Source organism: Pipistrellus kuhlii, unplaced genomic scaffold (assembly GCF_014108245.1).
Source record: "Pipistrellus kuhlii isolate mPipKuh1 unplaced genomic scaffold, mPipKuh1.p scaffold_m20_p_89, whole genome shotgun sequence".
NCBI classification, from domain to species: Eukaryota; Metazoa; Chordata; class Mammalia; order Chiroptera; family Vespertilionidae; genus Pipistrellus; species Pipistrellus kuhlii.
The window spans coordinates 165,200-178,763 of NW_023425594.1; the positions used below are offsets into that span (position 1 = coordinate 165,200).

The following is a 13,564-nucleotide window of genomic DNA, read 5'->3' on the forward strand; positions in this document are numbered from 1 at the left end:
ACATATTTTATGGATTTTTTTACAGAGAGGAAGGGAGAGGGACATCCATCAGCTGTCTCCTGCACACCCCCCACTGGGGATGTGCCCTCAACCAAGGAACATGCCCTTGACCGGAATCAAACCCGGGACCCTTCAGTCCAAAGCAGTGGGTTAGGACCAAACACCTTTTTTTAAAACAAACAAACAAAAAACATAGTTCATCCTTTTTTATTTTTTTATTTTTTTAAATTTTTATATTTTATTGACTTTTTACAGAGAGGAAGGAAGAGGGATAGAAAGTTAGAAACATCGATCAGCTGCCTCTTGCACACCCACTACTGGGGATGTGCCCGCAACCCAGATACATGCCCTTGACCGAAATCGAACCCGGACTCTTGAGTTGGGTCCGCAGGCTGACGCTCTATCCATTGAGGAAACACCTTCTTAATAGTCCAGGACTGTGGCTCTACCGCCTCCTAGGCGGCTGAGGGAACTACAATGCCCAGAATGCAACGCGCCCAGCGGAAGCAGCGCTGAGCCGATGAGCGGCTTGAACAGGGGCGTCTTCGGGCATGCACACGGGGCGAGGGCGGGACTTCCGGCGGCCTCCTCCGGGCGGTTGTTTTGATCTCTCCGGTCTGTCCGTGGGTCAGTGTCCGTGGGGCGCGGAGGGAGGGGGGTCCCCGCTGTGCGGGGCGGGTCCGAGGCGGGAGGTGACGGGGGCGGGAGGGGCGTCGCTGTCCCGGGCGGAGCCTCGGGGCTCCGCGGAGTCCGCTCGCCCGCGGAGTCCGACGGCGGCTCTTCGCTGAGGCGGCCGGCTGAGGTGAGTGCCGCCCGCGGGGCGCGCCGTCCCCTCCCGCGGCCCGGGCCCCGGGTGCGGGGCGCTGAGGCACTCCTGGGGGACCCCCCCCGGGCCGCCCGCCGGGACCCCCCCCCGGGACCCCCCCGGGCCGCCCGCCGGGACACCCCCCCCCCGGAACCCCCCGGGCCGCCTGCCGGGACCCACCCCCCCGGGATCCCCCCGGGCCGCCCGCCGGGACCCCCCCCCCCCGGGACCCCACCGGGCCGCCCGCCGCGACCCCCCCCCCCCCGGGATCCCCCCGGGCCGCCCGCCAGAACCCCCCCCACCCCCCAGGGCCGCCCGCCGGGACGGGGCGGCAGAGGGCGGCTGGCGGGGGGTCCGCGGAGCCGGGGGTGGGGTGGGGGTGGGGTGGGGGGGGTGGGGGGGGTGGGGGTGGGGGGGGTGGGGGTGGGGGTGGGGTGGGGTGGGGTGGGGGTGGGGGGGAGGGTTCTGGAATCGGAGGCGGCGGAGCTCGGGGACAGAGGCCACGGGGATAGCACGGATGTGCGGCCACACAGAAAGCCGCCAGCGAGTACATCCGTGGGTGGCCACGAATCCATACCTCTCTCCTCCCTCTCCCTGTTCCCTTCTCAAAAAGCATCCAAGAAGCCCTGGCCGGTGTGGCTCAGTAGTTAGAGCGTCAGGGCCTCCAGACCCGAAGGCCACAGGTTCCCCAGTCCCAGGTGGGGGCCGCCTGTGGGAGGCCACCAACCGACGTGTCTCTCTCTGTCCCTGGATGTTTTTCTCTCTCTGTACCTCCCCTCCCCTCCCCATTCACTCTCACTCCCTGCAAATATCAATGGAGAAGATATCCTCCGCTGAGGGTTTTTTTGTTTTGTTTTGTTTTTAAGCATCAGGCTAGGTGAGGGGAAGTTCTTTGTGGTGTTTTACTTTTATTCTGAGGACGCTGGGGCCGTGGGAATGTTGGAGGGATGTGAGCAGAAGAGGGACATCGTGTGAGGCAGGGCCCTAAAGATGTCCCAAACCTGCCCAGAGGGAGAAGGGGCTACAAGAAAGGACAGCACTGAGGGGCCGGAAGGAGGAGTCCTGTAGGGTCGGCAGACTCCTTAGTCCACAGAGCCAAATATCAACAGCACAACGGTTGAGATGTCTTCGGAGAGCCAAACTTTTTAACTTAAACTTCTTCTAACGCCACTTCTTCAGCATAGACTCGCCCAGGCCGTGGTGTTTTGTGGAAGAGCCGCACTCAAGGGGCCAGAGAGCCGCTTGTGGCTCACAAGCCCCAGTTTGCCGACCAGGGCTGTAGGCGATAAGGTAACTGGTAGGTAGGTCCCCCGGCCTGGAGGCTGGGCCAGGCCCCGAGCAGCCTGAGCCCCGGGTCCTGTCGGGGGAGCCGGGCCCTCAGCGCCTTCAGCTCCCACAGGCCCTGCGGTCAGAGCCTCTCAGGGGGCCGGGCTGTGGTGCTGATGTCTGTGGGGCCTCAGACTTTTTGGGTTTGTTGGAGATAGGGGTGCCCTGGGGCTGTCCAGCCCCTCCTCCTGCCCTAGGCCCCGGGGACCTTGGACAGGCACCAAGCAAAGGATCTGAAGGCCAGGCCTAAGGTGGCACGCAGTGGTTCCAGTTTGTGGCAACGTGAGGGTGAGAGCTGGGCCGTCCGTCCTCAGGCACAGCGCCCAGAGTGGCCTGGAGGGGAGGCATTCTTTCCTGCCACGGCGCCAGAGTGGCCTGGAGGGAGGCGTCCCAGAATGCAGCGGCCTGGAGGGGAGGCCGAGCTGGTCCAGGCACCCGCCGGTGTCCTTTCCTTCCCATGGGAACCGGGACAGGGGACCGGAGTCAGGTCCTGAGCAGCTCTGTGACAGTCGGGTGTCTGTCTGCAGGTGACGGGCCATGGGAGACTGGCAGCCGTGGAGGTGGGAAAGAGTTGGATTCTGGATCTGTGTTTTAGGTGTGGCCACCTGCATTTTCTTTTTCTTTCTTTTTTTAAATATATTTTATTGATTTTTTTACAGAGAGGAAGAGAGAGGGATAGAGAGTTAGAAATATTGATGAGAGAGAAACATTGATTAGCTGCCTCTTGCACACCCCCCACTGGGGATGTGCCAACAACCTAGGTACATGCCCCTGACCGGAATTGAACCCGGGACCCTTCAGTCCTCAGGCTGACGCTCTTTCCACTGAGCCAAACTGGTTTCGGCCTTTTTTTTTTTTTTTAATTTAATTTTTATTGATTGATTTAGAGAGAGAGAGAGAGAGAAATATTAATCTGTTCCACTTATTTACCATTCATTGGATGATTCTTGTATGTGCCCTGACCTGGGATTGGACTAAAACCTTGGCATATCAGGATGATGCTCTAACCAACGGAGCTGCCTGGCCAGGGACTCCTCCCCCCCTATATAGTATATATTTTTAAAAAAATATATTTTTATTGATTTCAGAGAGGAAGGAAGAGGGAGAGAGAAATAGAAACATCAGTGATGAGAATCATTGATTGGCTGACACCTGCACACCCCCTACCAGGGGTCGAGCCTGCAACCCAGGCATGTGCCCTTGATCGGAATCGAACCCGGGACCCTTCAGTCTACAAGTTGATGCTCTATCCACTGAGCCAAACCAGCTAGGGCTACATTTTCTTCTTTCTTTTAAAAAAATATATATATTTTATTGATTTTTTACAGAGAGGAAAGGAGAGGGATAAGAGAGTTAGAAACATCGATTCAATTGCTTCTTGCACACTCCCTACTGGCGATGTGCCCGTAACCAAGGCACTTGGGACCCTTCAGTCCGCAGGCCGATGCTCTATCCACTGAGCCACACTGGTCAGGGTTACATTTTCTTCTTTCAACTTTGACAGAGAGAGGTAGGAATCAAGGATGCCTTGAAAATTAGGTTTTATGCTGAAACTGGTTTGCCTCAGTGGATAGAGCATTGATCTGCGGACTGAAAGGTCCCAGGTTTGATTCTGGTCAGGGGCATGTACATTGGTTGTGGGCACATCCCTGGTGGGGGGTGTGCAGGAGGCAGCTGATCGATGTTTCTCTCTCATCGATGTTTCTAGCTCTCCTTTCCTCTCTGTGAAAAAATCAATAAAATATATATTTTTTTCTTTTTTTTTTCTTTTTTAAAAAAATATATACTTGATTGATTTTTTTACAGAGAGGAAGGGAGAGAGATAGAGAGTTAGAAACATCGATGAGAGAGAGTCATTGATCAGCTGCCTCCTGCACACCCCCGACTGGGGATGGCCCACAACCAAGGTACATGCCCTTGACCGGAATCGAACCCGGGACCCTTCAGTCCGCAGGCCGACGCTCTATCCACTGAGCCAAACCGGTTAGGGCTCAATAAAATATATTTAAAAAAAATAAAATCAATAGGAGTGTAGCACTAAGGTCAGGTATATTTTCTGATGTGGGCAGTAGAGGGAGCAGGTGCATGTGGAGGTGGGGGTTGGGGGTATGACAAACTTGGGATCCTAGGGGACAAGCTGACTGTGGAGCAAACTGTCTCTGTTGCCACAGGAGATGGACTTTGAGGACGTGGCCATCGCCTTCTCCCAGGAGGAGTGGGGGCTCCTCGATGAGGCTCAGAGACTCCTGTACTGCGAGGTGATGCTGGAAATCTTTGCACTTGTAGCATCTCTTGGTAAGACCTTCACCTTCTCCCAGTGTCCTGAAGTGATATGTCCTGCCCCCCCACACACACACACACCAGGTATCGCTGTCCTTCTTACAGCCAGACGGTGTGTTACTTTCCCCCACATTTTTGTCCTACAGGCGGCGGGTGCCAGTGCGGAGCTGTATGGAAAGCCCTGAGCAAGGCGCACTGGGGCATCCCTCACAACAGTCGCCTTAGAAAGGACAGGAAATGCTGGGACTCAGGGTCTTGCAGACAGCTTAGTGGGTCCCACTTGTTTGCCCTCACCTTTGCAGGGTGACTCTGTCTGATTCATGTCCTCTAACTCTGCCCCTTTCCTCTGGCTGATTGTTCTTTGTGAGCGCCTGTGCCAGCTCATGGTTTTTTATTCCATAAACCATGGGCTGTTCTGTTTTGTTTTGTTTTCTTAAATATATATATATATTCTCTATTTTGTTTAGTGTGTATAAACACACACACACACACACACACATTTTAGAGAGGAAGGGAGAGGGAGAGGGAGAGGGAGAGGGAGAGGGAGAGAGAGAGAGAGAGAGAGAGAGAGAAACATCCATGATGAGAGAATCATTGATTGGCTGCATCCTGCACCCCCTACTGTAACCTGGCATGTGCCCTGACTGGATATCGAACCGTGACCTCCTGGTTCATAGATAGATAGATGCTCAACCACTGAGCACTGCCGGCTGGGCAGGGCTGTTCTTTTTTAAAAAAAACATTTTTTATTGATTTCAGAGAGAAAACATTACTGATGAGAAAAAATCATGGTTGCTGCCCTAACTGGTTTGGGTCCCAGGTTCGATTCTGGTCAAGGGCATGTACCTTGGTGGCGGGCACATTTCCCGTTGGGGGTGTACAGGAGGCAGCTGATCAATATTTCTCTCTCATCGATTTTTTTTTCTTTTTTTAAAAATATATTTTATTGATTTTTCACAGAGAGGAAGGGAGAGAGATAGAGAGCTAGAAACGTCGATGAGAGAGAAACATCGACCAGCTGCCTCCTGCACACCCCCCCACTGGGGATGTGCCCACAACCAACGCACATGCCCTTGACCGGAATCGAACCTGGGACCTTTCAGTCCGCAGACCGACGCTCTACCGCTGAGCCAAACCGGTTTCGGCTCTCATCGATGTTTCTAACTCTCTATCCCTCTCCCTTCCTCTCTGTAAAAAAATCAATAAAATATATAATTAAAAAAAAAATCACGGTTGTCTCCTCTATGTCCCCTACTAGGGTTTGAGCTCACAACCCAGGCATGTGCCCTGAGCGGGAAACGAACCTGGGACCCTTCAGTCTGGAAGCCAATGCTCTACCCATAGATAGAGGCCAACCAGCTAGGGCTGGGCCTTTCTTTTAATGCCCTCCTTCAGTTGTTGCTTGTAATATTTTGTTCCCTGAATACTGTTTTGTGCTGCTCACCACTGTGGTCTTCCATGTACAATACCAAGTTCAGAAAGAACCCTTGTTTTTCCCCCACACGGTAGTCATGGTAAGATGGTCTCAGAGGAGACCTCGCCCTGCGAATGGCAGCTGGGAGATGCCAGGACATAGAGACTGTGTTCAGATTCTATCAGGAACAGGTCGTGTGTCCAATCGCGTTTCTTGAATTTGTCACTAACCACACCCATTTCTACCTTCTCTTTCCCATACGTGACCCTTTGCTGATTTCTTGTTTTATCTGTGATTTCCTGGCCCCTAACTGCCTTCCCCTGTGTGGCCTTCTTACATCCCCTGTTCCTCTGCACTGCTCTCTCTGCAGCAGCGGTTGCCAACCTTTCGGACCACACCTCCAGTTGGCGACCGCTGCTCTACAGAACATTCCGGCATTGACCTGCACGTGTGTTATGAGGTGCACATGCATCCTTCAGCAGTGCTTGGACACGGGCTCCTCATTTTTTGAATTTTACTTTGAGAAAAACATAACCAACTCTCTGCACAGCTGGTCCATGTCACCGACACACAAGCCCGCTAAACGCTGCTAGCAGACGAATGACTGGGACTTCCTGCTCCTCTTCTGTGTGCTGCACGCCACCTCTGTGTCCTCTTCCTGGGGAGGTCTCCTCTGCTCTGTGACCTTCAGAGGCCAGCACTGCACACAGTTCATTGTTCAACCTGCCTCAGGGCTCTTATTTTACTTACTTAAAAAAAATATATATAAATATATATATTTCTAACTCTCCATCTCTCTACCTTCCTCTCTGTAAGAAAATTAATAAAATGTATTTTTAAAAAATTAAAATAAAATAAAAAAAATATATATATATATATATATAAAATTGATTTCAGAGAGGAAGGGAAAGGGAGAGAGATAGAAACATCAATGATGAGAGAGAATCATGGATCAGCTGCCTGTTGCACACCCCCTACTGGGGATCAGGTTTGCTACCTGGGCATGTGTCCTTGACCGGAATGGAACCCGGGACCCTTCAGTCTGCAGACCGATGCTCTATCCACTGAGCCAAATCACCAGGGCCAGGTCTCTTATTTTAGACAGTCCCATAAAAACCATTGTATTATGTCTCACAATCCTTTGTCATGGGACTCCGCCCTCCCGATAAAGTGAACATCTGTGTGCTCAGCATTTCTCTGCTTTCAGGTTGTTGGCATAAATTGGAAGCTGAAGAGGCCCCTTCAGAGCAGTGTGTGTCTGTAGAAGGCAAGTCACAGGTAAGAGCTTCCGAGATAGCTCCAGCAGCCCAGAGGACTGACCCCTGCGACCAGTGTGTCTCGGTGTTAAAAGATATTTTGCACCTGACTGAGTGCCAAGCAGTAAACCTTGAAAATAAAACGTTCTTCAGAGATGTCCCTGTGAGAGGCCCCAGCTTCCGTGCAGACTTTTTACAGAGGAATGCCAGCGGAGAGAAGCCCTGGAGAGGAAGTGTGGACAGGGATTTGCCAGTGACCAGGGACAGCTGCTGTGTGTCGGGAACGCCTTTCACAGGTCAGGATGTTGGGGCGGAATGTCCAGCCACCTCAGACCTTCTCCAGCTCCAGTCCGCTCTTACCACTGAGGGGCCACTCGGTGGTAGGGAGAGCGGGCAGGCCACTCCCAGTGGAAAAAGTCAACAAGCGTTGGGCGAATGTGAGAAGGCTGCTCTCCACAATCAGAACCTTGTTCAGCGGCAGAGGATCTGTTCTGGAGAAGGGCATCACGCGTGTAGTGAGTGCGGGAAGGTCACTCAACACGGAAGGGTTCCCACGGGAGAAAAACCGGATGTGTACTGTGTTGGTGGGACGTGCTTTCATGGCGGAGACTTCCTCCTCGCACCTCGGAGCGTTCCTACTGTAGAAAAGCGTTATGAGTGCAGTGATTGTGGGAAGTGCCTCGGCTATAAAATTGATCTCATCAGACACCAGAGAATTCATACTGGTGAAAAGCCCTATCAATGCAGCGATTGTGGGAAGTCCTTCAGACAAAGCTGTGCCCTCATTCAGCACAAAAGAATTCACACCGGGGAAAAGCCATACGAGTGCGGTTATTGCGGGAAGTCCTTCCGACAAAGGACTAACTTCATTCTGCACAAAAGGGTGCACACTGGAGAAAGACCTTACGAGTGTAACGAATGTGAGAAATCTTTCACCCGCACCTACAACCTTCTCACCCACCAGAGGATTCACACTGGAGAAAAGCCCTATGCGTGCAGCGATTGTGGGAAGTCCTTCAGAGAAAGCTCCACCCTCATTAAGCACAAAAGGGTTCACACTGGAGAAAAACCTTATAAGTGTAAAGAGTGTGGCAAGTCTTTTACCCGCACATCTAACCTCCTCAGGCACCAGAGACTTCACACTGAAGGAAAGCTTTAACTGTGCTGGGAAGGCTGTATGTCTTCACTCAGCATCACAACCCTGGAGGAGACTCAGAGTTATTTACCTTTCTGTTTGTGGGACATACACTCTGCTAGATTCCTGATGCTTTAAGTTCAAGAGAGGCTTTCAAGGGCTGCATTGCACTCTAACCTGCCTGGGCTATTACCAGATTGATCGATGTCACTGCTGGTTTTTGTGGCTGAAACCATTTCACCTCTCCCACCTGGCTCCTCTGGACAGTGTGCATCGGTCACACCTGCGTGCTCAGGGAAGATGACTTCCGTGTCCACTTTTGCCTGGGAAAATTACGAATACTCTGGACGACTTCCTCAATTCTTTCTCTCTGAATAGGGCTGTGGTTGGCAAACTGCGGCTTGCAAGCCACATGTGGCTCTTTGGCCCCTTGAGTGTGGCTCTTCCACAAAATACCACAGCCTGGGCAAGTCTATTTTGAAGAAGTGGCATTAGAATAAGTTAGAATAAGTTTAAGTTTAAAAAAGTTGGCACTCAAAATAAATTTCAATTGTTGTATTGTTGATATTTGGTTCTGTTGACTAATATGTTTGCCGACCACTGTGCTAGGGAATGGATCCGAGGCCCTAGCCTCAGCAAAGGGCATGTTTTTCGTGAACATTTGTTCTCTCATTATGTTGTGGTGACTTTTTCCAGGTTATCGTTCACAAACCTGGAAACAGCTCTGATTTATGATCATTTTGTGAATTTTGCTTTTGTACTTTTGTTAATTCTCACTTGAGGATTAGAGAGAGTGGAAGGGAGAGGGAGAGACAATCATTGATGTAACATTCATTGATTGATTGCCTCTGAATGTGCCCCAACCCCGGCCAGGGACCCAGGCCATGGATTGAGCCTTCAATTGAGGTATGTACCCATGAGCAGAAGTGAACCTGGAACCCTTCAGTCTGCAGGCTGATGCTCCATCCACTGAGCCAAACTAGGACACTTTCGTACTTTTTTTTTTTAATGTATTGATTTTTTACAGAGAGGAAGGGAGAGGGATAGAGAGTTAGAAACATTGATCTGCTGCCTCCTGCACACTCCCTACTGGGTATGTGCCCGTAACCAAGGTACATGCCCTTGACAGGAATCGAACCTGGGACCCTTGAGTCCATAGGCTGATGCTCTATCCACTGAGCCAAACTGTTTAGGGCTGTACTTCTACTTTTCAGGCTTGTAGTCACTGTGTGAAATGATTTGAAATAAGAATTGTGACCTGCCAGCATATAGAAGTGGACTTTTAATATATTTTATTGATTTTTTACAGAGAGGAAGAGAGAGGGATAGAGAGTTAGAAACATTGATGAGAGAGGATCATCAATCAGCTGCCTCTTGCACACTCCCTACTAGGGATGTGCCCGCAACCAAGGTACATGCCCTTGACCCGAATCAAACCCGGGACCTTTCAGTCTGCAGGCTGACGCTCTATCCACTGAACCAAACCGGTTTTGACAGAAGTGGACAGATTTTGTGGAGATGCCAAACTTTCTGTGTGGAGGTCCGAGAATGTCCATATGCACAGGTTTCAGGAGAATGTGTGGATGAACATTCAGAAGTAGCAACTTCCATCTATCCAATACCTGCTACTTCATATCTGTCATTTTGCTACTGTTATGAATTCTAATGTAACTATTTGTGTTTTCCGATGGCCTTAAGTGACCCTGCTAGCGGTTCTCCTGTGGATTGTGACCACTTTCACAGGGGTCACCTTAGATCATCGGAAAACAGATCTTTATATTATGATTTATAACAGTAGCAAGATTTCAGTTATGAAGTAGCAACGAAAATAGTTTTATGGTTGGGGGTCACCACCTGTATTAAAGGGTCATGGTGTTAGGATGGTTGAGAACCACTGCTGTAGACAGTCACCATTCCTTTTGATTTTGATGGCAGTCGTCTTCACTGCGTGCCAGTATTTGCTGCCCCTGAGGCAGGGTTGCCCCTTCCAGGTCTTGAGGAGAGAGATGGGCAGAGTCCAAATAGGCTTCCCAACCTCATTTTCTAAGAAAAGAAGAATATCTAGGTTTTTAGTGGGAATCACTTTTTATTTTCTAAAATATATTTTTACTAGAGACCTGGTGCACAACATTCGTGCACTGCTGGAGAGAGGTAGGAGGGGGTGTCCCTCAGCCTGGCCTGCACCCTTTTCCTGGAACCTTTAAGGGATATCCCACTGCCAGCTGCAGGGAGCTGGCCTAAGCTGCAGTCGGACATCCTTAGCACTGCCCGGAGGCAGGCCCCTGGCTCGAAAGTCATCAGCCTGGCTTGTGCCTGAACTGGACTCCCCCTGTGGGAGCACACTGACCACTAGGGGGCAGCTCCTGCATTGAACATCTGCCCCCTGGTGGTTAGTGCATGTCATAGTGACCTGTCATTTCCGCCTTTCGATCGATTTGCATATTACCCTTTTATTGTATAGGATTAATTTCAAAGAGGAAGGGAGAGGGTGAGATAGAAACAACATCAGTGATGAGGCATGTAGGAGGCAGCCAATCAACGATTCTCTCTCTTCATTGATGTTTCAATCTCTCCCTCTCCTTTCCTCGCTGAAATCAATAAAAATATATTTAAAAGAAAAAGAAAGTGCCTCCTCTGAATGTTACCCACAAACGATCAAAGGTCCTGTGCGATCTTCGTGTACGGGCGTTCTCAGGTCCTCCATCTCTGTTTCCTGTGGCTGAGGTAATTGGCAGAGGAAAGGATCTAACGGCCTTTTGGATTCCCCTGACCAGGGTGTTCACCTCAAGGTTGTAGCTCAACAGGCAGGACCTCAGAGCTAGAGGAAGGATAACCCTGCAGTCACTCCCTGGATGTGTCTTTTGTAACCAGTCAGCATTCCTGTTGATTTCAATGCCAATAGTCTTCCCTACTTGACAACATTTGCTGCCACCGAGGCAAGGCTGGTCCTCCCAGCAAATGAGAACTGACATGCAACAAAGTGCAATTTTTGTTTAATCCTTACCCGAAGATATTTCTCCATTGGTTTTTAGAGATAGTCCGAGGGACAGTGAGAGATGGAGAGAAACACCAGTGTGAGAGAAACACATCGAATGGTTGCCTCCTGCATGCACCTCAACTAGGGCTAGGGATCGAATCTGCAATGGAGGTACATGCCCGTACCTGAAATTGAACCCATGATCTGTCTGTCCATGGGCCAACACTAACCACTGAGCAAAACTGGCCAGTGCTTAGGTGTGTACTCTTAACAAATATTGGTTTCCTTCCTGCTACACAGTTATTTTGAGATTCAATGCAAATGCTTATGTGAATAGTTTTTAATTTTTTTATTGCTGAATAGTAGTATGTTCGATGGATAACCACTGTATCTATTGATCTGTCTATGATTTCTGTTACTTCCAGGTTTGGGGCATTATCAATAAATCTGGGAACATTTGTGTTCAGTTCTATATATAGATACATGTTGTGTAGGTGAATGTGTTACATTTTAAGATATGTGGAAATGCGACCCAAAATGGTCATTGCTTTTGCTTCCCACCCACTGATACTATATAAAAACTAGAGGCCCATTCCACCAAGAGATTTGTGCAATAGGCCTTCCTTCCCTTGACTTCCAGCACCGATTCTGGTCAGGGGCATGTGCCTTGGTTGCGGGCACATCCCCTGTGGGAGGTGTGTAGGAGGCGGCTGATTGATGTTTCTCTCTCATCGATTTTTTTAACTCTCTATCCCCCTCTCTTCTTCTTTGTAAAAACATCAATAAAATATATTTTAAAATAAAAACTCCCACAGTCCTAGCCTGTTTGGCTCAGTGGATAGAGTGCCTGCTGACTGAAGAGTCCCAGGTTTGATTCTAATCAAGGGCTCATGCCTGGGTTGCAGGCTCAATCCCCAGTAGGGGGGATGGAGGCCACCAATCAATGATTCTCGTCATTGATCTTACTTTCTCTCCTCCCTTCCTCTGTAAAATCAAAAAAAATATATATATAGCCCTGACTGGTTTGGCTCAGTGGATGGAGCGTTGGACTGTGGACTCAAGGATCCCAGGTTCAATTCCAGTCAAGAGCATGTACCTTGATTGCAGGCACATCCCCAATAGGGGTTGTGCAGGAGGCAGCTGATAACAATTCTCTCTCATAGATGTTTCTAACTCCCTCTCCCTCTGTAAAAAAAATAAATGAAATATATATATTAAAAAGTATTTAAAATATATATGTGTATATGAAAATTTCCCACATTTGATACACTCATATTTCACTTCTCCAGAACAGCCACCCTGACGTTGAACAACTTTTTGGTCTTGATGGGCAGCTTTTTCACATTCACCCCAAAGGTGGTGACTTTCTCTACGGAGAACTTCCTGAGACATCTCCCTGCCCCTGTGTGGCTCCTCGGTGCTGCGGGGGGCCTGGTGCCAGAGAAGCTCTGAGATGCTTGGGAAGACTTGCACAACCTACCCAATGGTGGAAGGAACCCAGGATGAGCAGAAGATTCCCTGGGCGCACACAAGGCCCTGGGCGGTGGAAAAACTACATTACCCAGAAGGCATCGCGCTCAAGCCAGCAAAGGTAAAGGGCATTCGGCTGCCTGCACCTCCATCAGGGCGGGACTTCTGGCGTCGTCCTGCTCGCCAGTTGGGAGTTGGTTGCACTGAGGACTAACTCGTGTACTAATTGGTGAGCTTGGACACGGATCAAGCTATAAACCCATCACTTGTGAAATAAACGTGTCTCTCACCCACATACAGTTTATGGCTAAAGTAGGCTTAGAGCTGTGTGCAAAACTGAGTCTATTCTCTTTAAGTCAGTATTTTATGTGTCTTTAATATGTTGACTTTTTAAAAAAGAGGGAGGGTAACAATGAGAAATGGCGATATAGAAAAGATGCAGCTAGGTGGGAAGACACAGGAATTTGTGTATTTATATACCTTTCGGGCTCTTTGCAGATTTTACAAAGAGCTTTGTGTGAATTATTGTTATGGACAGTTTGTAATCTTTTTTAAAAATTATATTTTATTGATTTTTTACTGAGAGGAAAGGGGAGGGAGAGAGAGAAACATCGATGAGAAACAGATCAGCTGCCTTCTGCACCCCCCCCACTGGGGATGTGCCTGCAACCAAGGTACATGCCCTTGAATGAAATTGAACCTGGGACCCTTCAATCCGAAGACCGACGCTCTATCCTCTGAGCCAAATCGGTTTCAGCAAAACAATTTTTTAAAATATATATTTTTCATTGATGGTATCATAGATGTCTCCCGTTTCCCCCTGTATATCATAGATAGATATTCTTTTTTGGGGGGGATCTATTCCCAGCCTCCCCACCGCCTTCCCTGGAGGATCTGTCAG

At 49.7% G+C, this 13,564-nt stretch overlaps 2 protein-coding genes across 6 annotated transcripts in view; both read left to right on the forward strand.

Moving 5' to 3' along the window:
• LOC118712403 (zinc finger protein 551) overlaps positions 1–13,564 on the forward strand; it is a 45,801-nt gene that overhangs the window by 12,793 nt on the left and 19,444 nt on the right. Inside the window, exons 2-4 of one of the 5 annotated variants that reach the window (XM_045577344.1) lie at positions 4,303–4,426; positions 7,033–7,103; positions 12,483–12,964. In XM_045577344.1, the coding sequence (XP_045433300.1) occupies positions 4,303–4,426; positions 7,033–7,103; positions 12,483–12,788 (501 nt within the window). In that variant the 3' untranslated portion in view covers positions 12,789–12,964. Of the gene's footprint in view, positions 1–4,022; positions 4,034–4,302; positions 4,427–5,889; positions 5,901–7,032; positions 8,240–8,270; positions 8,691–12,482; positions 12,965–13,564 lie in introns of those variants that run through there. The other 4 variants (XM_045577343.1, XM_045577342.1, XM_045577340.1 and 1 more) reach the window with 4 other exon arrangements.
• LOC123651826 (zinc finger protein 551-like) overlaps positions 2,129–13,564 on the forward strand; it is a 70,443-nt gene continuing 59,007 nt past the window's right edge. The window contains exon 1 of the mRNA XM_045577345.1: positions 2,129–2,212. The gene's annotated coding sequence lies outside the window, so the exon portion shown is untranslated. The remainder of the gene's footprint in view (positions 2,213–13,564) is intronic.